Raw genomic sequence first — 25,070 nt, forward strand, 5'->3', positions numbered from 1 at the left:
TTACCTTAGGCCTTACTTTATATGAAAGCCAAGCTATCCCAGAGGTCACCCAAGGTCAGCCCTCAAATGTCAGCAAGGACTCACACCCAAATCCCCTCCTTTTTAGCACACCAAAGAACAAAAAGCAATAATAATCCTTGTGATCAGTGTGTTCAGTATAAGAATCAATTGGCCACACAGGGACTTCAAGGCTGCGCTGCCCTCTCTGGGCAGTTAGGCCCAACCAGAAAAAAAAAAAAACCCACCGAAACCCCTATTACAAACAGGAGCACGGAAGGGAGTACCAGCAGGAAAAAAAGCTGGCAGAAGTGAGCTCATGAAGCGGGGCTAAGCAAACAGGCTGCAGGACACTGCCGTTGGCAAGTCCCCGGGAGGCAGCTGCCACCCTGAGATGTTGGGGAGGCAGGCACCCTGCCACCATCCCGGGAGCAGAGTGAAGGATGAGGCCATGTGCCCAGGAGACAGACCCGCTGCGGGGGCCCAGAGAAGGTTCTCGCACAGCATTCGTGTGTGTTGCACAAGGAAGCTCTCTGGAGCTCCCTCAGCACCACCCTGGAGCCAGGCAAGGGAGAAGCCCATGTCACTGGGGCACTTGGCACCTGGGGTGACCCTTTGGAAAGCACCTCTGCGCTTACCGCTTACCGTTTAAGTCCAGGAAGATGACTGGGATGTGCGTCTCCATGCCAGGCACCGGGGTCCTACAATGTGAGGGACGAAGGCACCTCAGAGCAGACCTCTCCCAAGCCTGGGGGACAGGCTTCCAGAGCCCACCCCCCAGACACCATCTGCTGGCCTCTCCTGGAGCCCTCGGTGGGATTCCCACAGGACACCAGGGTGCTGCCTGACAGGACATTCTCACGTGCCCTTGTTTAAACTTGGGATCTCAAAGAAGCACCCGCCCTGGGGCCAGTGGAGCTTCAATTCCTGCTTTCCATTTCTCCCAAGTGGCCCAGGACATCTGCTGACAGTTCAAGTCAGCACCGAAACCAAAACCCCTGGACAGGCAGTTTCGTGATGACCAAATGGGCCTGAAGGGAATGACCCAAGTGATTAACATGGGCGCTTTCCTGATGCTAAGTGCGGCGGTACTAAATATTGATTTAGATTCTCAGAAATCTTAATTACTTGGGCCAATAACAATTATTTGATAAAATATGGTTTTAGGCCACAGTGGTTCCAACTTATGAAAATAATTGAACACTTCAGCCAATTCACACCCTGTTTCCCTGGGGGCTGTGTCAAATCTCCCCCAACTCTGGTGGAGATCAGGCTGCCCCCACACACCCACCATTCCGCGGGGGCCCCCGGGATCCCGCTGCCAGCTGAGGGCACCATGACGGCGTTCCTCTCCTCCGTCAGTGTCAGCCTCATCTCCAGAAGCTGCGCCTCCCGGTCCGCATCATCCTCGGATTTATCTAGAACGTCAGGAGGGAATACCAGAGACAGAGTCTGAGAGGCTGGCGGGGAGGGTGTGTGTGTGTGTGTGTGTGTGTGTGTGTAACAGCTTGTTTTGTTTTCTCTTTTGACTTGGAATGTTCAGAGAGTGGGTGAAAATCAAGTGGGTTCTAGCAGCTTGGGGCTAGCTTATTTCCTTGGCTCTGCCTTTTTTGTTTTTTCTTTTTTTTTGAGGGGGGGTCATACCCAGCGATGCTCAGGGGTTACTCGTTGCTCAGGAATTACTCCTGGCGGTGCTTGGGGGACCATATGGGATGCCGGGGATGGAACTTGGGTCAGTCGCGAACAAGGAAAACACCCTCCCTGCTGTACTATTACTCCAGCCTTGGGAGACAGCTTTAAAAGCTGGGGTGCTCACATAGCACGAGAGGTCCTGGGGCGCCATCTCTAGCACCCCACGCTCTCCAGAGGGAAAGATGAAGACCGTGGGCAGGCAGCTCACACACTGGTCTGTGTGGACAGGAGCTAGTGGATGAGGACTCTCAAGAAATGCCTCCCTGGATCAGTGATTATAAAATTCACAGCGGGAAATAGATGGGAAGCCAGAAAGATTGGGGTGCAGGGTAGCAGCACCAGGTCACCCCCCAGCACCTCTGCTGGTGCTCTTGGTGTGCCTGGGTCTTCGCTGCCCACTGGGTTTGCCCTGTGCTGGGGGAGGGGTGGGCTCGCACAGCTCCCAGCCAATCACTGCTGGATCAGTGTTCCGGAAGAGTTGGCAGGGGGAGCTCATTCCCCTGCACCACTCGCTCCTGGAGCACTGTCAGTTGTGTACCGCTGGGGTAGCCTCCCCAGGCTGAACTCTGGACCGGCGGAAATCAGAGATGGGGAGGTACTAGGGAGCCACCCCAGTACTCGTGAGCACTGGGCCCGCGAGACCCTCTCGTAGACTCCTGTTATCCTCACTGCTGGCAGGACAACCTGACGGCAGAGGATGAGGGGGACGCGCCCCTCACTTCTCCTACCATGTTTGCTGACCAGCTTCTGCAGCTGCTCGTCGAGGTACTCCTGGCGTTTTGTTAACGCGTTCAGCCACTTTCTCCGAAGCCTCTCTAAATCTCGATCCTAAAAGACAGTGGAAATGGCAGCAAATGCAACACCGACCCCTACATCCCAAACACAAGCTCCACCTCAGCTGCCTCCCCCATGGCCCAAACGTAAGGTCCTAAGGTCTTCCCCGCTGCCTGGAGCTCAGTCTGGCGCCTCGTGGCGCTGGACGGCACTGAGGAATGATGCTCTTCGGTGCTGGTACCCATGCCTGGACAGCTGTGGCTTGGCGGCATAAGGCCACGCGCTCGGGACTGAGCTGCTCTGTGGGTCACTTTGCTGGATGAAAATCACAGTGTCACTGGCCTCCAGGAGCAGGTAAACACCTGCTTCTCCCCCGGAGACTGGCGGGCGGGGGTCGCAGACTACAGACTCCTCTCAGCACTTGACTGGGTGCCCGTGTGACCTCACTTCCTCCATAACGAAGTTACCAGCCGGGTTGCTCGGTGGAATGCCAGCTAGAGAGAGCGTGCGCCTGGATCTCACCAAGGCACTTAACCAAATGGCTCCTGACATTCTTGTGGACAAGACAGAGAAATGTGCAATGGGTCGACTTGAATAAAACCCCAAATGGCTGAGAGATCCCATCCAAAGAACAGTGATTAATGGAATAACGTCAGCCTGAAGTAAGGCTCCGCCATGGTGTCACAGGGCAGTTCAGCCCTATCTGATACACTCCTTTTAATCAAGGACTTGCGGGAGGGCAGACGTTTCTATTAAATTAGAACGGTGCCAAACCAGGAGAGTGACTACACTGGATGACATAATCGGGATCCAAAGAGCCCGATGGCCCCAAACAATGACTAATGAGACTAACTAGATCAAACTTTACAGACAGGAAATCTTGCAGGGGATCAGAAAGGAGGAGGGAGCGGTGGGAGGGGTGGGGGGACAGACCAATTCCAAACCTGCAGGATGCTAGGCTCAGCAGGAGAGACAGACTGACTCTCCCAGGGGTCCCAGAGGGGGAGCCCCAGCTCTGGGAAGGGGGGGTGGGTGATCTACACACAGACCATCTCTGACTTTAGAGTCTGGAACACTCAGTGTGTGCTTCTGTTGTGTTTGGGGAGAAGCCACATTAAATGAAATGTCTTTATTCAGCATTGGTTTGGCCAGACTCACTGGACACTTGAATCAATCTTATTTGATAACGCTGACCGGCACTTAGTTACCTGGTAGCTGTCCATGTCCTCCTCTTCCTCCTGAAAAGAGAAAAAAAAAAACACGGATTACACAGAATCCAAGCACGCGGGAGTGGGAGTGGGGAGAAGCCCAGACGCTTCGCACAGGTAAGGCACTAAGGTGCGTGCTCTGCTGTGGACCTACAACTGGTTCTTGATCCGAGAGGGAGGCTGAGCAGAGCAACGGGCTCCTTCTCTGTGCCTTGTGTTTTCTTACTGAAGAACAGAACGTTTCCTCGCCTGTCTCCCTGCCCCCACCGCCCGGCCCTCAGTCTTGATTTTGTGGTGTGCAGAAAACTGGAGTCAAATCTTGAGCTTTTCTGAGAGACTCCTCTGACCTTTTCAGGAGCCCGTACAATGCTCTCCCCGCTGGGCTCACATCCCACTCCCCAGGGGAAATCAAACCCCTGCTGGCACCGTCTTCCCAGGCTGGCAGGGGCTCTGAGGAGGGCAATCACGGGGAGGCTGAGCCACTTAACCCTCAGCCTGCCACGGACCGGCGAAACGACAGTCAGGGGGCTGTGAAGGGGCAGCGGTTCCAGAACTTGCCCCCCGGTTGGGCTGGGGCCTTCCCTCGGACCCAAGCAGGCTGAGACACTCACGTGGAAGGGCTCATGGGCCCGGGGGGCCCGGAGGGGCCGGACTCGGACGCAGCCGATGCCCACGGACAGCACGCACTCCTCCATCAGCGGGAGCGTGCCAGACTCCTGCACGGAGCGCACGGCCACCTGGACCCTCCGCGACTGGCCCTGTAGAGAGACAAGCGGGTTTAGGGCGCCCCCTGCCGGCAGACTTCTGTGGGAGCAGCACCCTCACCGGGCCAAGGCGACTGCCGTGGCCACAGGCTAGCAGACAAGTCGTTCAGTCGCTGCTGGTGGGAAAAGCAACTGGAAAAGCTCTCGGGAGGGGGATTTATCTCCACATGGTACGACAGTCCAACTTTCGAAGGCTGTATAAGTAAATGATTATCGAAGGCTGTATAAGTAAATGATTATGTAGAGAGATTCACGTAAATCTCAGAGCAATGCTAAGCACAATTTCTATTTTGGATGGAAATTAAATATATAATATTAATAGCACTGTCTTCCCGTTGTTCATCAATTTGCTCAAGCAGGCACCAGTAAAGTCTCGCAAGAAATTGTGAGACTTATTGTTACTGTTTTTAGCATATTGAATACGTCAGGGGTAGCTTGCCAGGCTCTGCCGTGTGGTTGGGATATTCTCAGTAGCTTGCCAGGCTCTTCGAGAGGGGCGTAGGAATTGAACCCGGGTCGGCTGTGTGCAAGGCAAACACCCTACCCCCTGTGCTATCGCTCCAGCCCATATAGTGTTAATAACTGCTTAAATTATGGCATGCATAATGGAATGTCAGTCATTAAAATTACTGTCAAAAAAGAATGACACATTTATGTCGAGAGATTATCACACTCTGTAAACATAACATGATATACTTAAAAAGAAAAAGACAGATTAGGAATAAAAATTAATTAAAACTAACCTGGGTTCACTGGCCTAATGCTCCCAAAGTCATTTTTAGCCAAACTAGAATCAGAGATGTTGGTCCAACTTTAGCATGTTTTAAAGTAAAATTGTGACTTTGTATATTTATAATGAAAATTTTTTTGAAAGAAAATTCCCAGTATTTTCAAATTAATTATTTCAAAGTTGGCCTCTACATTTAAGGAACATAAAGGAGAATCTGAAAACTGGAATGTGAAAACACAATTTCAAACCAGTTCTTCTGCCAGATTTTAATGCCTCAGATTTGCATTATCAGTCAGGAAAAATCAATTCTGGCAGAGATCAATCCTATCAAGCTAGATTTGAAGGGGAGGGGGGTTACAGATGTCCTTTGAATATTTGTTTTCCATGGACTGTGTCTCACATAGCTTGTGGAAAGAATAGCTCAGAGCACGTCTTAAACATCCAAAGGAGGGACTGGGGCAACAGGTCAGCGGCCAGCAATAGGACACATGGCTGAACCAGGTTCGATCCGCAGCATCCCATATGGTCCCCCCAAAACTTCCAGGGGTAATTCCCGAGTGCAGAGCCAGGAGGAACCCCTGAGCATTGCTGGTTGTGACATAAAAAGCCGAAAAGGAAAAAACAAATCCAAAGGAGTTTTCGCACTGAACTGCCTCGTTTTGTTCACCTTGCCAGAGGCGCACCCCTTCTGGGTGAGGGCTCAAGGTGAGAGGAGGGAGATCTGAGAGTAGGAGTGCTCCCCGGAGGTCCTCTCGACACCTCAGGCTATTAGGCTGAACTTCTTAGAACGGCTGCTATTCAACCATTTTTAACTACAAAACCGCCATTTTGATTAGCCTAGTCAGTTTCCTCTCCTACTTTCTTGGAGGGCAAGAGGTTCCCAGATTGAAACATACTAAACCTAAATGTGTCCAGGCCCTCAGGGGAAGATTTCCTTAGTTACAGCCCCTCCTCCTTGCAGTGCCTTCTACCCAGACTATTTCCACTACACCTTTCTTCTTGCTCCTTAATTTGTTTTTTAAAAAATCTTTTCAGCCTTCACATAATTCTATCAGCAGCCAGGTCAAAATGCTCACCATTCAAAAAAGTCTTGCCTGATAAACCCCACACCACCTTGAACACTTCTACTTAGCAAGGGTCATACTTTGATATCCTATTTACACCAAGCTACAGAAAATTACCTGGCCTTGCCCCCAAAGAGATGAATTTCTAAGGCACTCCGAGAAGGTATATATAGTTCTAACAGATGGTCAGAAAAAGATATTCTTCGCACCCTCAAAATTTGATGCGCTGTATATACCTCATGCTATAACAGGCACGTTAACGTCAAATTCCTTCCTATCTATGAGTGAATTTGCTAAAACCCATTTGCTGGGTGAGAGTATGAGTGTGAATCACCCTCTTCTTCCTAGAACATTCAGGAACTCAAATCTCTCAGCAGACTTTTCCATGAGCCTTTGCCTATATTTGGCAATCACTTGGAATCACTTTTAACCTTCATTTTCTAGAAGTACCTCAGTATTTTACTATTGTCTCAAAGCATGGAAGCAAGCTGGGATACAGTATTCTAGTAAATGTTGAATTATTGCAAAGTGCGCCTTCAAAGACTCTCTGGCAACCCCCCTCACCCTGTGAATTCTCCCCAGATATTCTCTCTAGCCGGCAGACACCTTCCGGATCACAATCCGGGCCCCGTTGTGACCACCCCCCCCCACACACACACACTTTTATGGCACAGGTTTCTGCCACCTTGCCCAGCTGCATTTCTTGAACCCCTTCACAGGGATTCAGGAAGAGATTTGCTCTCCGTTCTCAGCCATAGCACAGAGCTGAAACTTGGATTCCCCACGTGGTAAAGGTGGTGGGTGCTCCTGCAACTCTGAGTCGCAGGCCCCTCTGCGGCATCAGGCCAGGACAGGGCTAGTGGGGACTACCCAGACCCTCAGAGGAGGAGCAGGGTTGGAGCGTGAGTGAAAGAAGCCGCAACGGCCAAGGTATCATCAACTGCACAGACATAGGGGGTCGCCCACAAACTCACAGAAGATGCAGCTCAATGCATGGCGGAGCTGGGAGGGGTCAGCCCGAGAGGACAGGAAGGTCCCCAGCCCACCACCTTGCCCTCGCTTGGGGGCTAGCTGGCGAGGTCTGGCCGCATTCCTGACAGCACACAAAAGGACAGAAAGGGGCTTATCCATGCAGGTTCCCTGGATCATTCTAGGACAGCATCTGACTTAAACCTGAGCCCCCAAACCTAAGGAGCCTAATGCTAACTCTGGGGTGAGGTCCAAACGCATCTGAACTGACCTCGATTCGGGCACCCTGTTGGTGACCACACAGAACCACAAGGAAAAACCTTCTCATCTCCACGAGCTAAGCAAGGGCCTTGGTTTACAATCTCCCACAAGGCCGCTAAGATGCTCTGAGCCCCATCTCGACCACACACAGGCCACTGAGAGGGATCCAGCCTGGCCAGGGCACATCAGTTCTGCCCCTACCTTGTCCCTCTCATCTTCCAACGTGCCCACTGGTTCTGCAAGACACGCTACAATTCGGTTCTCACTTGGCATTGCTTTCTTGGCTGTTGTTACCGATACCCAACTTCAAATATTCAAAGTGACTGCTCTACCACTGACCTACATTCCCAACACAAGCTGTGCTTTAGTGCCTAGCTTTTTTTAATTTAAATTCAATGGAAACTGGTTTTAAAATATTCTAGGTAAAATTTTTGACAAATGAAAGAAAATATATATACAACAGAAGACCATTTTAATACAAGAAAGAGTTGCGTCCAGTCTAGGTCTCATTATTACTGACATTTCTGCTAAAAGACATCCAATATGAAGTCTTGCGGGGCTGAGTAATTTAAAGCTAACGTCCAGAATGACAGCATGCAGTCTGTTACCTGCCGAAGCTGGAAGATTCCTCCTGTTGGCACATCCTTTGCAGCAATCACTTCGACGGGACAATATTCCCCATTCTCATTCTGCTCCAAGATCTGAACCCAGAATTCTACTTTCCTGGTGACTTCACTCCATCTAGGAAACAGTTATAGGTTTTGGAGAATCATAAACTTCTATTCAATAATGCAGGTGTTGTGGGTGCTGCGAGCGTGAATCAACAACACTGACCTCCAGACAGAATGACTCAGGGCAACGTTCTGTGGCTCAGGGGCCAGAGTGATGTGCAGAGGCTGGGGTACCTGCGTTCTATGGGGCCAAGCCTAGCTCGATTTTTTTGCACGGTCCCCCAGTCACCATCAGTGAGCCCTGAGCACAGAGCCAGCAAGGATAGACCCTGAGCACTGCCAGAGGTAGCCCGAGTCTCCACACATCCCCTCCCAAACAGAAGGATCCATAGCTCAGTTGGTGACATGCACCAAATGCTGGCAAGTCCACTTGAAAGTAAAGTTGAACAGACGTGATAACAGAGTAGAAAGACTCCTTTATGTCATCCCAAGAGTATGATAATTACAAGCCTAGTGCAAACCACTGTACTCAGGCATGCAGAGGGAAACAGAGATAGTGCTATCGCCCCAGTGACAAGACAAGCGCCCTGCTCAGGTCTCTAGGAGAAGCACAATTCTCGATGCCTGACTTAGTATGTGCTAAAACTCCCTAAATGCCAAACAGGAAATAAGATCTGGCTCTCTTCTGTTGTTCGGTTGAAAGCACAGAACACCTTCTTTGTCATTTCCTTCAGAGCTGTTCTGAGTTCTGGTCAACCAACGCACCTGACTCCTTCCGTCACTGAAGCCACTTCACCGGGACTTGAGGGCCAGGGGTAGCTCAAGGGCTAGGACACACAGTTTGCATGCAGCCCCGGGGTCAAGCCCCAGCATGGGTGGATCCCCGAAGCACAAAGTCGGGAGTAGCTCCTGAGCACTGCCACACATGGCCCCCCAACAAAAGCAAACCAAAACAGGACTCTGGGGTAAAGACAAAGGTAAGTAACGCTGAGTTGAGAGTGGTTCATGACCCTGGCTCCTACAGCTGACTGACCTGTGGTGACTCATAGTCCCCTAGTCCACTTAAACACCCGGGCTTGGAGACTCCCTTCTGTCACTCTTCCAAGTCCACTTATGACGCGGCGGGACCCCCAGAGGAAGCCCACCTACCTGTCCCGCAGGCTCCGCGTCTTGGCCTGGATGATCCCCAGGTCCCACAGGGCTGGGTTCCTCCGAGGGTCGTTCATCTTGTGGCCGTACACCTCGATGGCCAGGGCGCCCTCGGAGAGGTGCTCCACAAAGTCCTCGGTGAGGTGGACGGAAAACTCCTGGCAGGGGATTGTCAGAGGAAGAGGCTCCGTCAGGCCCTCAGGGGAGCCGAGTCCCGATTGCAGACACCCTCGGCAGCCAGGGCAGCGGGAAGGTGATGAGACAGAGGGGTAGTTGTGGAACCCAACTGGCCCCTCCGGGATCAGAGAGTCCCCCGGCGGCCTCCGGTTCCTGCCTCAGACCAGCTGAGCCCTCCTCACCGCCGAAGCCCATGGTGGAGGACCAGCGTGCTCTCCCCCTGGTGGGCAATGTCCAGGCAAGGCTGGCGAGTCTGCCTGCTCCCCGGGTGGCCACCTCTCACAGGCCCTTTCCCTCCGGGCCGAGGCAGCACTGGGATCTGAGCATGTGTCTGCCTCAGGGAACCCTGCACACCTTTTCTCATGCATGTGGCCGCATCACTCTCGCCACCAGGCACCCGCTGCCTTCGTCCCTGTCCCTCAGCCTCTGGCTCCCCCTCTCCCTCCTCTGCCATGGCACTTCCTGGGGGGGAGGGGCCCTGATGCTCAGGGTCTTGCGGTCACCTGACCCTGTTCTCTTTGTTCCTTCATGCTTAGTTTCCTCATGTCCCACAGGGGCGCAGCTAACTTATCGTGGTCACTGCAGACCACGTCACCACTGCTCCTGGGGAAACACACCAGTCATTGGCCCGCACGGTGACGGGCTCACAGCCTCAGGTTTTATTTCTACAAGAAGACTAACTGGTGAGGTTGTTCAGAGCTTCATGATAATAAAACGGGATGTTGGTAAGGGGGGGATATTTAAAATTAAATATTAAAAAGTAGCTGCATTAGATTCATAACAAGCACCTAAGACACCTTGCTAGCAAAGTTCTCAGTGTTTCGAGGTTTTCCGAGCCCAAGGCCTCCCAGATGTGAGACACGCGCCATGACAGCCACCTCTCCAGGCAGCGGCAACGTGATGGAGAGATGATTTCCCCCAGGATTTAGGAAGCTGCCTACCTCTAATTATAGAAAACTCATTGGTACAAGAAAATTCTTTTAAGTTATCCCAACTTATCTATCTTTCTACGATAGATAGAACACAGCTGGAGGCAGAGCAAGAATATGGCAGGGAGGGCACTGGCCTGGCATGCAGCTGACCCAGTTTTGATCCCCACAATTCCAGTGGCCTTCCAAGTGCTGCCAGGAGTGATCCCTAGTGCAGAGCCAGGAGTGACCCCTGAGCATCACTGAGCATGCTCCCTGCCAAAAACAGCACCTCAGAATAATTAGTATTAGGCTTCAAATGGTTTGCTTTTTGCGGTCACACGTTTTCTTCTTCTCTCTCTCTCTTTCTGTGTGTGTGTGTGTGTGTGTGTGTGTTTCTCTCATGTCCTTCCTTCCTTCCTGCTTTGGGGCCACACCTCACTGCTGGCAGGACTAACTCCCGGCTCTGCACTCAGGGATCACTCCTAGAAGTGCTTGGGGGGGAACCATGTGGGGTGCCAGGGATGGAATCTGAGTTGGCCATGTGCAAGGCAGGCACCTTGCCTACTATACTATCTCTCTCACTCCCAGCTTTTTTTTTCTCTTGCTATCTAGCACCAAGACATATTTCTAAGAAGACACATCTCTTGGCGCACCTGGGGGTGGCTCCATGGCTGAAAGCTTCTCTGTCACACCGAGGCCTTGCGTGTGACCCCAGGTGCACCAGCTACTCTACTGTGTGAGGCCTGGCACTCTGGGGCCCCACCAGGGCTGTGTGTGTGTGTGTGTGTGTGTGTGTGTGTGTGTGTGCGCGCGCGCGCATGTGCGCGCGCATACCAGCTGAAGTGTGTGACCCCCCAACAGGCACTGCAACTAAAGATGCGGGAGCAAGCTGCCCCCCACCTCCACCGGTGACTGGCCATGGGCAGCCTGACTTATCTGAGCTAACGCGAGCCCCCTCCCCTCAAGAGCACCATGGTGAAGAGCAGCCAAAGAACCACAGGGATGCTGGGTAGAGCACTGGGTCCTCAATCAAGCCAGTTTTGCCTGGACTTTCTCTCCACTTTCTCCATACCTCTAGTTCCTTCGCTTCCCTAGGTGAAGGTTTCCCGGGAATTTAATACAAAGTTTTGGAGATGAGTGCGTGCACATATATGCATGCACACATGCCAGCTTCTGCCCACGGATGAGTGAAACTTAGCGACACTTCGAAGTTTGGCAACCACCCCCCGCCCCCGCCTCACCCCTCCTCCACCCAGGAAGCTCTGACTCACGACATACAGCAAGACCCAAGCACCCAGCGATGCTGCAGTGAGGCCCATCAGCTTTGTCCTGGAGAACTTACACTGCAGTGGTCGAAGACCACCATGCACTGGGGCTCCTTGCTGACAGGTGAGGAGGACGTGTCCACCTCCGGTGCCACGATGACTGGCTCGTGGTCCCAGAAGCTGTACTTGCAGAACACAAAGTGGGACAGGTGCTGGGGCAGCCCCGTGGCCTGCAGGATCTTCACCTGAGGAAGAGAAGGGCACTGTTCAGAGAGGCCTGAGGACTGCCCTGCCAAAGTTCTCCGACATCAATACCACCCAACGACAAACTTGGGTATGGTTGTATAATTTAAAAAAAAAAAAATGGTGGAAAAGTGATAGGTGCCATGCCAGGAGTGTAACAGAACGTGTCCGGGCTAAAGGGGAGAACAGAATGGAGGACGCCGAGGACTGTGTGCAAGGCGGACTCTGTGGCCAGGAAGAGCCTGTTCTGCGTCGAAAGAATCTAAGACAAATGTGGGTTTTTTCAAATGCTAAGTGAAGGGTCGCCATCATGTTTCTTTCTGCCCCGCATCTGAGAGACCATCTGTTGGGTCTCTGTCCCTCTGACTAACTCACTCGGCACCACACTCGCCAGGTAGCTCCCGGGAGCCACGACTTTCAGGATTCACCTTCCCTTGTGGCCGAGGAATACTCCACTGTGTATGGGTCCCATAGTTTCTTTTTAAATCTATGCCACTACTTTTTTTTCTGTTTTTCAACAAAATCCCTTGGATCTTCGTTTTCGGCCTAGTTTTCTCTATGTCCCTGTGGGAACTGTCTGGAACTTGAGCTCTTTCCCTCTCTGGGAGCTTTGATGTGAAACACTCACTGGCCACAAGGTGTCGCAAGAGCCCAGACTTCAGCTCTGCAGCTCTGGCCACAGAGTCAGGGGAGGGTTCGTCCGTCCATAGACTAATTTTAATGTAACTGAAAACACTAATACGCCAATCACAAGAGCATTATCCTCACAACAAGCAAACCCAGCCAGCCTCATGGGCTCAGGAGACCCCATGGGGCGGGGGATGGGTGGGGGGAGGGAAGGAGATAAGGTTTGGATTGGGGGCCACGCCTACAACTTCTTCCTGGCTCTGAGCTCAGGGGGCCTTGCACAGCGCAGGGACTGAGCCAGTGTCAACGGCTCCGTTTCTTTGGTTTCCCACCAATACTTGGTTTCTTGTCAATATCCTGTATTTGTTCCCTCCTTTTTGTTGTTGTTTCAAAGTTTGTTTGTTTGGGGGCCACATCTGGCGGTGCTCGGGGCACAGTCCTGGCTCTGTGCTAAAGGACCTCTCCTTGTGGGTTAAGGGGTGCTGGGAACTGAACCCAGCATGTCCATGCACAAGGTAGCACCCGATCCATCGCACTACTCCTCTGGGCCCCGTCCCCTCCTCTGTGACACAAATGGTTATTCCAGGCTCAGGACAGAGTTTCTAAAGCCCATTTTCCCCGGAGCAGGACCTGTGCGGGGGAAGCAGATGGCAGGAAGCAGTGAGGAATGGAGGTTAGGCTGGGCTGAAGAAAAGGGAGTCGTTGCGAGCTTCCCGACAGACCAGGGGCTCCCAGGCTGCTTTGGGGCACCAGCTCCTTCCTGGGAAAATAATCACTCAGTGCCCCCTGGAAATCCACTTTCTTCCCCAACTCCCCATCATTCCACTGTGGAGGTGTGTGTGTGTGTGGGGGGGGGGGGTCGTTAGTGGCCACTTTGGGGGCTGAGAGAGGCAATAATACCATGGGTCACAGCATGAGTGTGTTGAGTAGGGAAAATTCATTATTTTGAAAATTAGAAAACAGAGGCAGAAATGTGCATTTACCCTGCCTTTCCTATCCAAACTGTATTTTCTTTTCTTCTTTCTTTCTGCTTTGGTGAGGGAGCCACCCTGGAAAAGTTCAGGGCTTCCTCCTGGCTCTGTGCCCTGGAGTTCACTCCTGGTCGGCTCCAGGGACCATATGCGGTGTCGGGATCAAACACCGTCAGCCACGTCCACGGTAAGCGCCTCCCCACTGTCCTATCGCTCCAGCCCTCCGCACTGGATTCTGAATTGAACAGCATGTTCATTGGCTGACAGGAAAGACTGTCACAGGCTCTCAGACTTCCATTTAAAACGCCGCCACCTTCCAGGCAGGCCATGATGGAGCATCACGCCTACGTCTTGGACAATCCTACAGCCCCCAAAGGAAACATTCTGAAATCAATGCAATGAAGATCCTGCCTGCCCGATACCGTATCTTCCCCACCTCAAACTAAAGTGAGAGTCCCTCTGAGCTTCCTAACTATCTGCGACACCAACAGAAAGCAGGGCGACCTGAGGCTTCCAGAGCCTGCAGCTTGTAAAGACTTTAGTCACATGGACGCCTGTGTCTCCACCTAATCTGAAACTGATGTAGGCAGGTAGATAGGGAAGGCCCCCCTCCCAAGGCAATGGCAAAAGCCAGTCCTGCAGAAAACAGGAAAAACAGGAACTAAGGCCTGGTAAGACCCTCACTTGGCACCAGCAACAGACTCAGAGAAGCTCCAGCAGGAACAAAAGGCCAGGAAAGGAATTTCAAAGACCGTCACCACTCCCAACCTCCCTGGTAACCTCCTTAGCAATAGACTTTGATCTAGCTAGAAGCCCACATGGGGACAGGTTGGAGAAACTCTATCATGGCCACCTTGAACAAAGGAAGGGCACACATATGCTGCTTGTGCCCATGTGGCCGAGCACGTGTGGTGTCAGAGTACATGTGTTGCTCCCATCTCCCCTCTTGAGATGTGTACTTTCATGCTTTTGTGTCTAATGCTGGGATGTGTGTAGGGGCTCTCTCCACCCTTGGAGAAGCCTGTGTTCTATCTTGAATGCATTTCTCTCTCTCTCTCTCTCTCTCTCTCTCTCTCTCTCTCTCTCTCCCTTCCCCCACCGTCTTTCTCTCCCCCACCCCATCTCTTCCCCTCCACACCTTCAAAACCTCCAAATAAAATCTGTTTTGCTTCACTGCTTGTTTACTCCTGAAATTCCTTTCTGCGAGTGAGACAAGAACTCAGTAACCCTGGGGCCTGGGTGGCACAGGGGGATCGGGAGAAAGTGACTATCTTTCTCCTCCCCACTCCACATGAGCCACCCATGGGGTCCACTGACATCAAAACTGCTCCGGTCACCTCCTCGGGCAGGAGCCGGGTCTGCTCCTGCACTAGCCACGCTGACCGCTAACGCACAGCGTGTGAATGGTGTCCGGGGGAGAGAAGGGGGGGCTTGAGGGTGGTGCTGGGTGGAACAGCGGTAGCAGAAGCCCGTGGAGGAAGCACGTGGTCAGAACGTGTGGGCGTCTAGGCACTGCAGGGGGCTCGGTGCAGGGGCTCAGGAAGAGGTCCAGGGCTGGACCAGTCTCCATCAGGGGTCTGCCCAGGAGGAAGCTGGGGCTTCTCTAGAGAAGACCAACAGGAATGCATGCAGACCTGGGGCAGAGCAGCACAGAGCAAAGTGGAGACTTAGCCGGAACCCCCAGGGAAAGTGGGGAGAGTAGCGGCTGTATGTTCAGCAGGACGAAAGTTCTTTTGGAGACAGATTGTTGGATAACATTGGTTTGTCCTTCTTGCCTTGCCGCAGGGAGCTTAGGTTTACTGGGTTACTCCCATCACAGTGCTCCCATTCCTCTGTGTTTATTTGTAATTTCTTTCTTTGTACTCCGTTGACTTGTAAATACTATTTTTCTCCTCTCCTTAAGCCCTTTGCATAGTTAACTCAGAGCAATGTCCCTTTTGTATGGGCACAAGAAGACAGTTAATGCTATGCTTTCTTAACATAGGAGTTAATTGACTCCGAATGATAACTTTCCTCCTGGACATCTGTTCTCTCAGCCTAAGCCTCAGTTGCCCTTACTTCCTAGCATCCCCAAGGTAAGGTCCCGAAGAGGAACTGGACGGACCCAGGGCAAGCGGCGAGTTACGTGCTACCCTGGCATGGAGATGGGCCTGGCCAAAGTGCCATAATGCTTAACTATAAGTTAAGAGCTTGGTCATGGACAAATGCTGTCATGATCCAAAAAGTAATAACTAGATTCGGACCCTGCTAGGGTTAGGAAAGATTAATCTGGCCTGAGCACTGTAGTCTGAGTCTGTGGCGAGATGTTCCCAGGAGAGCCGCCCTACAAGCCTCAGTGTTTCTCCTACAGGTGTTTTCAAACTCAGAAAAGGAACCTACTCTTTGGCTTAAATGCTGACGACACGCACGGCCTGTCACTCTGCCTTGGCTCAGGAGTGAAATGGACTCACCATGCACACAAGCTTGTTCTCCGGGGCCTCCTTGTCACCGGCATTTTCCCCGATGTCATCCCCTCCGGCGATTCTCTCCCCGATGTCGCCACTGATCCGCATCACCTCCACGTGCAGCCGCCCCGCCACCTGCACCGATGGGGGAGCACAGTGCGCGTCCAAGCGGGCCCTTCCTGCCTCGAGGGTCAGCTCTGAGCTAATGGCCCCATCCCGTTAGCAATGTGGAGATGCTTCCTGAGGAGTGGAAGCGGCCACCCACAGTCCCCAGCCCAGCGTTTCTGGGCGGTTTTCCGCAGAACCCCAGGCGGGAGCAGAAACCAACCTCCCCTTTCTGGTTGATGATGGGAACAGCGTACTGGAGCTTCACATCGTAGAAGAGGGACTCGAGGAAGACGTTCGCCACCCCGATGAGACTGTGGTTTTCCTGCTCATCGTAGAAAGGGTCGGCGCGCTTGAAGTAAGACCGGGTTACCTGGAAAGGAGGTTGAAGACACGGCTTCAGGAAGGCCTTGAAGCAAGCACCCGCACCGGGCACCTCCGCTGTCCCGATCGGGGCTTCTAGGGCCTCATTGCTCAGCTCTTCGCAATCCCACTCAGCATCTCCTCAAGGGAGCAAGTCTAGCTATGCATCGGCACTTTGCTGACTCCCTAGTCTTCATGGGAATGGCCTGACATAAGGTTGCTGACTGGGAGAGGAGACTGGCTCCATGCTTCAGGCCTACCCGCTCCTGTCATCCCCCAAGCCAGCAGCCATGCTGCTCCCGGGAGGGCTTCTCTGTTGGCTGTTGCTGTTTTCGTGATGTGCGAGCACCCGGATGATCTTCGGGAGAAAGCACTAGGCCTGCGGAGCACAGGCCCAGCACAGCAACGATGGAGTCAAACTCCTTCCAGAGACACTCCTTTCAGAGACGCTCTGAGGGCATCCTAGCCATGCACCCCTAATGCCCAGGCGAACCCACACATGGTGGGAGGAGGGACACCAGGGCCCGGGCTTGTGAGTAAACTCAGTCCCCGAGGGGGGCAGCCACCAGGACAGCCAGCGGCCGGCATGGCTGCCGACAGTGCTGGAAGTCAGAGGACACAGGGCACGGGGCAAGGGGAGAGCTAAAGGACGGAGTGGCCAGCGACAGACTCTTCGAGGGACAAATGACCCGGCTTCCCCGAGGCGGGCAGCTCAGGCTTAGCCCTCGCATGGGCGGCCAGGCAAGCCACTCACCGGGGAATCTTCCTCACACTCTTTCCACTCCTGGTATAGGTCTCTCATGTCCAGCAGCCTGTTGTCCAGTTTCTCCAGAGACCAGATCTGCTTCCCTTTTCCTTTTCTTCTCACCTGGATGGCAGGTTCGCTCAGAAGAGAGCCTCGCTGTGGAGAGATCAGGAGCAATTGAGCGCCGCAGGGGAAGGAACAACTGAAAGCCACAGAGGGATGTCATCACGGCCATCGGCGCTGGTATTCCACACCACCACATACACATACACGCACATGCATGCACAACACACGTGCACACACACGCACATGCACGCACACACATGTGCACACACGTGCACACGCGCGCGCGCACGCGCACACACACACACACGCTATCAGTCACACCCAAAAATGTTCTTCTCACCCCTGTTCATGCATAATGCCCCAGAGATCCTGCAACGTTGATATCACAGCTTTACACCAAAGGGTCCTCCCACTGTTCATCGATTTGCTCAAGCGGGCCCAGTAACGTCTCCATTTTGAGACTTATTGTTACTGTGTTTGGCATATCGAATACATCACGGGTAGCTTGCCAGGCTCTGCCATGCGGGTAAGATACTCTCGGTAGCTTGCCGGGCTCTCTGAGTGGGGCGGAGGCATCGGCCAGGCTGGCTGTGTGCAAGGCAAATGCCCTACTGCTGTACTATCACTCCAGCCCACACCAAAGAGTAAATACACCAAATGCTTATTCACGCTGAAAGTCACACTAAAATGCAAATCTGGGTGGTCACTGGATATAAGAAGACAGGTGATGGCTCAGCGGTCAGGGGCATAATGCAGGGACCTGGGTCTGAAACCCACTGTCGTTTGCTACTGCCTGGAGGTCACAGCACCACCCATGTCACTGGTCCCTGCAGGGAACCTCCTGGCCAGGAGGCAGAGGGTCCCTGAGCAAGGCTTGCTTTGCTCTGTCCCCTCCACATGGGCCAGAGAGTTGGCTCTAAGGGCTGGAGCACACAGATCACGCCACTTGGTGTGGTCCCCAAATTGAAGTTTCCCCTTAGTGCCACTGGGAGCAAACCCTAAGCACTGAGCTGGGTGTGGTCCCCAAATAAAAAATACAGAAGTAAATAATTTTGAACGAGTAGCCTTAATTAAGATCCTTAATTAAGGATCTTAATATGGCGCTAAGCACAAACTGTTTCAAGCGTGCAGTGTGGAAAAGTCTCCCGTTTACCCATTTCACGTCAATCCTATGTCCCGATGCAGAGTCTGAATCTCTTAATGAAGCTACGTCACTCTCCCATGCCCGCTTCTTTTTGGGTTTGTATTTGGGCAACAACCAGCTGTGCTCAGGGCTTAATCCTGGCTCCACATCCAAGGAGCACTCGGGCGGGGCTTAAGGGACCATCCCCTGTGGTGGACATCAAGTCCAGAAGGATTGTAGGATGATGATGAAAGGGCGTGAGGAAAGGGAGCTGAGGATACTTCTGGAGAAGGCTCCGCCCTGCACAGCAGGGAAAGGGAAGGAAGGGAGTGCTCCTAGCAAGAGGAGGGTGAGCACCAAAACGGGGGTCGAAGCCTGGGGACACGGGGTAGCTGATCCCACTGGGTCACTGCTTCTCCGCGGCGCCAATCTCACCTTCAAGTTGGCATCGAGACTGGAGGCAGGGATCTGCAGGGTCACTTTATACTCTGTTCTTTTATCCAGTTCCTCTGCGATGTAGCTCGCTTCTCTCACCAACAGATTGGCTTTGACAATCTGTTCCCTCAGCCGCATCAGGCTGTTATTCAGTGTCGCTTCTCTTTAACAGTAAGAAAGGAGCCGGGGTGAAGAAGGAGGTCCATTAGCTCACAGAATGTCAGAACACGTAGCAGCTCAGTGCCAACTGGGAGCCCCGGGACTGCTCTGCCCATGGGCCAGGCAGGCGCAGGGACCTGCCCCCACTCCAAGCACTGGCGCCTGTGCGTCTGGGAGCCCCTAGAGGGGGGTAGGGCTCTGCTCCGACACGCCCAGCACCCGGCTAGGTGGAGACTTTAACTCGGGAGGCCTGGGGTGAGCCTGCAGTGCTGCCTATCCAGCCACCCTCAGGACACAGTCTGCAGAACAAACTGATGAGGCAGGCGTGAGTTCCTTCCCCAGACACTGCCAGCCCACTTGGGCCAGACACTGCCAGCCCACTTGGGGGTCCGCCTCTCATCAGCACCTGCTGTACCTACGGGCACTCATTGGCCAGAAAACCACCTTTCCTCTGCTGCCTCTGTTAGGAGCGTCTGCCCGAGCCTCGGAGCAGGAGCACAGCACAGTGAAAAAGTGCGGCTCCTCTGCTTTGTTTCTCGGTTGGTTGGAGGTGGGCTTTGGGCCGCAACTGCCTGTGCTCAGGGATCACTCCTGGCCATGACCATATGAGATGAGAGAGATGGAACGGAAGGTCGGTCGCAAGCGAGGCGAGTGCCCTCCAAGAGGTACTATCTCTCAGGCAGAGCACAGCTTCTGGGTGCAAATACCGACCAATTCAAAACCAAACGTCACCCAGACCCAAAAGGGGCCTCGGGGCACACAGGTGAGTCTAGACAGATCCAAATGAATGGGAAACTCCCACCATTTAAAAAAAATGGGGGCCATTCTTGGGTGTTAGTCTCCTATTTTGTTACTTTATGTTCCCCAGATGAATGCAATCTTTCTATGTCTGTCCCTTTCCTTCTGACTCATTTCACTTAACATGATACTTTCCTCCCAGGATGGGAGAAGCATGCTGAAAGTAGACTATAGACCAAACATGATTGTCACCCATTGCCTCTTTTGCAAACCACAACACCCAAAAGGAGAGGGAGAACAAACGGGAATGCCCTGCCACAGAGGCAGGATGGGATGGGGGGATAGGGGGTGGGAGGGATACTGGGATCCGTGGTGGTGGGAAATGGGCACTGGTGGAGGGATGGGTACTCGATCATTGTATAACTGAAACCCAAGCACAAAAATTTGTAAGTCTACAACTATACCTCATGGTATCTCACTAATAAAAATTAAAAAAATTAAAATAAATTAAAAATAAAATTGACTACATTTTATCAACAAAACAACAAAATGGGGGCTAGGGCCAGAGCGATAGCACAGCAGGGAGGGCATTTGCCTTGCAGGCTTCCAAGCTGGGTTCAATATTCTTGGCATCCCATAGGGTCCCCCGAGCACCGCCAGGAGTGATTCCTGAGTGCAGAGCCAGGAGTCAGCCCAGAGCATTGCTGGGTGTGGCCCAAGTAGCCATATATAATTAAATAAATAAATAGGGGTTCAGAGGGAAGACCCCCGCAAGTGGCTCCTTGCCCTGAGGCTCTGTTCAGCGGATTTCCTTCCCCAGGTCTAGGTCTTCCCACGAAGCTCTGCCAGGGTGGGTGAAGGGTGAGCGCAGCCGGCGGGGGCACCCACCTCTCCTCGGCCCACTGCCGCAGGCGCTGTTGGGCGCTGGGCGACTGCAGGGAGAACCTGTCGGAGCCGCGGCAGTTGTGCTTCTCCGGAGACAGCCTCCGCCGCAGCTGCTCCAGCTCCTGCTCGTACATGAGCCGCTGGCGCTCCAGCGCCGACCGCTTCTCCTCCTCGTGCTGCTGCTCCAGGCTGCTGAGCAGGGACTGCATCGGGTCTGACCAGAAAACGCGCCAGTCAGTTACGGGCAGAGACCTTGGAGTAGCCCGCAGGGGACACTCTGCCTGTTCTAGCATCATCCTAATTTTTTTGGGGGGGAGGTCACACCCACCTATGCTCAGGGCCTCCTCCTGGCTCTGCATTCAGGTATACTCCTGGTGGTGCTCAGAGGACCATACAGGATGCCAGGGATCAAACCCGGGTCGACCACGTGCAAAGCAAATGCCCTACCTGCTGTGCTATTGCTTCCGCCCCCCAGCGTCATTCTAATATTAATGAAATAAAAATTCTCTGTTTTCTGTTGTTGGTTTGGGGGGCATAACTGGTGGGGCCGGGGGATCCCAGGGGTTGAACCCTGGCCGCCAGCACATGGAGAACAGCCTGTTGAACTGCCATTTTAGCCCTAAAATGAAATTCTTGGAGATAGTAGGGAACAAATTAGCTTCCCTCACTCCTCACTGCATATCCAATTCCGCACTGTGTTGGATATACTCTGAACTCATCTCTGGACAGAAAGAGTAGGTCCGTTATCTGCTCGACAGAGAACAGAGAGAGGGCTGGGGCTCCGACGTTCGGAGCCAGTAGCATCAAGGGTCAAGCCTGAGAAATTCCATCTGGAACAAAGTTTGCAGTGTGACATGGAGGCAAAAGGAAGAAGAAAACTTGAACTCACAGCAAGGGCTGTGGTGAGGACAGAACGCAAACACGGTACTAGAACAATACCTGTCAGGTGGCACAGGCTCATAAATGCTAGCTACTGTTATTACGCAATACAATTTGAAAGGCACTTTGTGGAAAACACAGATGCAGAGCATGATACAGGTGTTAGATTATATATCGTCATAAATAGGCACCTGTTGAAGATTTTTATGGATAGAACAAAGTCAAAGACATGAAAAGAGTAGATAAGGAGAGAGATCTCCCTTCTGGTGATACTCAGAAGGCCTCGGTCATGGCTGTCCCTAAAGGGGCTTCGAGCAGAGGGGCCTGGCGGGCTCGGGCAGAGGCCCTGTGGGCTGTGGGCAGAGGCCCTGTGGACTGCAGCAGGGGGCCCAGTGGGCTACGAGCAGGGGGCCCGGTGGACTACGGGCAGGGGGCCCTGTGGGCTATGGGTAGGGGGCCCGGTGAGCTACGGGCAGAGGGTCCTGTGGGCTATGGGCAGGGGGCCCCGTGGCTGCTCACCGTTGTGGCCCAGCGCCTTCATGGTCACCTCCATCTGCGCGTACTCGAAGTTGAAGTTGATCTCACTGGACACCTCGCTGGAGGAGTCTCCGTCCACGTCCAGCTGCTCAGAGCTCGTGTCGTTCTTCACCAAGGCATCTTGCTCCTCATCCTCTCGATCGACTTTCTTTTTCTTTTTAGGCAAGTTGAGTCTTGGGGAGTGAAAAACCATTATTTCCCAAGCTAGGCCCTTCCTCCTTCGGCACTGGCACTGCCTAGGTACCCAGGGACTCCAAGTGAAGGGCAGAGAGTTCCTGCCTTTGGGATTTGGGTTCTAGAACAGAAATAAAATACATACGTGCCTGGTACTAACGCAGGCCACGTGACCATGTTAGAGAGGGACTGAGGGACCCTCAGACTGAAGACGAGGACCGGGGCACTGGTGCCATTTGAGACCACTCACAAGAAGCGAGGGAAGCAGGGCCCTAGGCCAGATGGAGCAGGAAAGGGTGGGTCTGGGAATTCCGTAGCAGTCAGGAGTCAGGCTGTGTGGAGCGAGTCCAGCAGAGACAGCAGAGGGAGCTGGGAAGAGCAGCTCAACCCACCGTGGGGAGGTGTGAGCACCGCGCCGAGCAACTGGCACTCGGTTTAGTTTGGGAAGAAGACCGGGGTAAAGGGTCCATTTGCTTTAGCACACCCCCTTGCCCCTCTCCTCAGAAATCCAAACATCAACTGGCTGGCAGTGGCGCTCCGGATCCTCTCCCAAGCCCAGTGGCCGAGGCAGGATGAGGAATAGACCCGGGTTCCAACGGAACAGAACAGCCTGCCCACCCTCCTTGCTGACACGACACCAATTTTGTTTGGAAAACAGTGTGTGCGGTCCCAGCTCGGACGCTCGCCCAGTCTCCTTGCGGCCAAGAGGCATGTTGTAGGGACAGAGGAGGATGGTAAACGCAGGATTGCCGGGGCTCGGGGAGATTCTGCTCTTCCTTACACTGAGAAGACAGTTGGCAGTCAGGACAAGCTCGCCCCTCTTCTCTCTCTCTCTCTCTCCCCCCCCCCCCCGCCTCTGTCTCTGTCTCCGCTCTCTGTCTCTCTTTCTCTGTCTCTCTGTGTCTGTCTGTCTCTGTCTCCCACCACCTTGGAGCAGAGGGCAGTGCAGGACAAGGGCAAGGCTGCTGCCAGGGAAGTGGCGAGAGGTTTAGCCAAGGCCAACTGCCATCTTCCTCCAGTCTTCCTGTCTAGGCAGCATGAGTCTGCACTCATCAGAAATCAACTCTCTAATCCATTACAATCAAACTTACCATTATCTGCAGCTGAAAGCCTTCCTGAATGAAATACAAATCTTATTCTATGCACTAGGCACAAAACTATTACTGTTTTCCTAAAAATGAAATTTAAAAAATGAGCATGTTAGGGGAAAAAAAAAAACGTAGTGATTTCTTCCACCAGACATGAATCACCTTTCACTGGGGAATAAAAAGGAAAAGTCATGCAAATAAAACCACTATTTTTCCTGAGTGTGCCGTATCTCTGTCCTTGCACTTAAGTCACACACTGAATAATAATGCAGAGTAAATACACACACACATCTAGTAAAGAAGTATGTGTGTCCTGGAAAAAGGTGTAATCTCTAGGGTGTTTTCTCCCTACTGTCTGTGCTTCTGTTCCCATCATCTCCCGCCCGGCCCCGGGACACGTCATACCTGAAGAAGTGGTTGTTTCCCCACAGTATCCTGTCCCCGTGGTGCAGCTGGACAGCGCTGGACACAGAAGAGCCATTAACGAATGTCCTGTGGGTACAAGGGCCAAACGTCTGGGTGAGGGTGGGTGAGTCTCCCCTCTGCCTTTCCAGTACCACAGCAATCCCGCTGCTCGGGGCGAGCAAACTCATGAGGTCTTCCCTGGAGGAATCTGACTAGCGGGGTTCCTGTCACTGATCCACCTAAAATGTTCACGGTTTGGGAACACGTGTAACTGATGATTCCCCCCCCCCCCTCCCCCCCCCCCCCCCCCCCCCCCCCCCCCCCCCGCACTTCTCAAAGTTCTGCCTTTGTTATGCAGTTTTCAAAGTTCTGCCTTTGTTATGCAGTTTCCACTACCTTAACTCAAGAGGTGAACTCTAAGAGGTGAATGTAAAAAAAGCATTGCAGCAAATACAAAAGGATGGTTCAGAGCACAAATAAAAGGGTGCTACCAGTACGCAGGGCAAATCATAAAGGCCTTTGATGCGGATAAAAAGAGCCAGTCACCAGGGGGACTGGCCCACGGCTGGGAGCTGCCCCAAGTGTGTGGGAGGCGGAGGGCAGTCGGATAGAGAAGGGACCAATATGACAATAATGCTCAATAATAGTTGGAAATGATCAATCTGGACACAAGAACTGAGTGTTGAAAGGAGGTAAAGAGAGATACATGATAAGCTTTCAGTATCTGTACTGAAAATTACAATGCCCAAAAGGAGAGGGAGAGAGGGAAGGACGGTAGGAGGGAAAGTGGGAGAAAGGGAGAGGGGGGGGGAGAGAGAGAGAGAGAGAGAGAGAGAGAGGGAGAGAGAGAGAGAGAGAGTGACTGCCATAGAGGTGGGGGTGGAGGGAAACTGGGGACATAGGTGGTCGTAAATGTACACTGGTGAAGGGACGGGTGTTGGAACATTGTACAATTGAAACCCAACCCAATTGTGGACAAATTTGTAACTGTATATCTCACTGTGGTTTAATTTTAACTAAAAAAAAAAGAGCCAATCCATGAACCCTAGTTCCGGCGTGACTGGCATCATGGTGCTGCCTTAGGCTGGGCTCTCCCTCAGCCATGCTGCAGGGCTGTAGGGAGGGCGTGAAGCCTGAGGGGCGAATGGCTCCTCTTGAGTGCAGTGCCAGGGCAGCGCATGCCCTCTCTCTCTTGAACAAAGACCTAGGATGCCTAGCCTTCCCCATTAGCTGGACAGTTTCTCAATATTTCAGGACTTTATGGATAAAATTTGTGCTATTCTAAATGCTGTGATATCATAAAATGGATCATCATTGTGAGGAACAACGTCAGGAAGGAAACAGTCCAACTAACATCCAGTTCCATGATGCCGTCTCCATTCACTCTTTCCTCTTGGTTCTGGACCTGCACGCGTGTCAGGGACAGAGGTCTTTGCTGACGGGGAACCAGA

The 25,070-nt window shown here is 52.8% G+C and overlaps 1 protein-coding gene across 3 annotated transcripts in view; it reads right to left on the reverse strand.

The window, feature by feature from the left end:
* KIF13B (kinesin family member 13B) overlaps window positions 1-25,070 on the reverse strand; it is a 146,948-nt gene that overhangs the window by 41,912 nt on the left and 79,966 nt on the right. For all 3 annotated transcript variants that reach the window (XM_056113989.1, XM_056113990.1, XM_056113988.1), the window contains exons 15-29: window positions 23,620-23,706; window positions 21,935-22,125; window positions 20,540-20,750; window positions 18,755-18,917; window positions 17,140-17,286; window positions 16,246-16,395; window positions 15,924-16,052; window positions 11,710-11,877; window positions 9,280-9,437; window positions 8,068-8,200; window positions 4,283-4,429; window positions 3,672-3,701; window positions 2,418-2,517; window positions 1,289-1,415; window positions 643-698 (exon numbers count right to left, since the gene is read on the reverse strand). In XM_056113989.1, coding sequence (XP_055969964.1) covers window positions 643-698; window positions 1,289-1,415; window positions 2,418-2,517; window positions 3,672-3,701; window positions 4,283-4,429; window positions 8,068-8,200; window positions 9,280-9,437; window positions 11,710-11,877; window positions 15,924-16,052; window positions 16,246-16,395; window positions 17,140-17,286; window positions 18,755-18,917; window positions 20,540-20,750; window positions 21,935-22,125; window positions 23,620-23,706 — 1,997 coding nt within the window. The remainder of the gene's footprint in view (window positions 1-642; window positions 699-1,288; window positions 1,416-2,417; window positions 2,518-3,671; window positions 3,702-4,282; window positions 4,430-8,067; window positions 8,201-9,279; window positions 9,438-11,709; window positions 11,878-15,923; window positions 16,053-16,245; window positions 16,396-17,139; window positions 17,287-18,754; window positions 18,918-20,539; window positions 20,751-21,934; window positions 22,126-23,619; window positions 23,707-25,070) is intronic.

The sequence above is a fragment of the Sorex fumeus genome, unplaced genomic scaffold, assembly GCF_029834395.1.
Source record: "Sorex fumeus unplaced genomic scaffold, SorFum_2.1 ptg000024l, whole genome shotgun sequence".
NCBI classification, from domain to species: Eukaryota; Metazoa; Chordata; class Mammalia; order Eulipotyphla; family Soricidae; genus Sorex; species Sorex fumeus.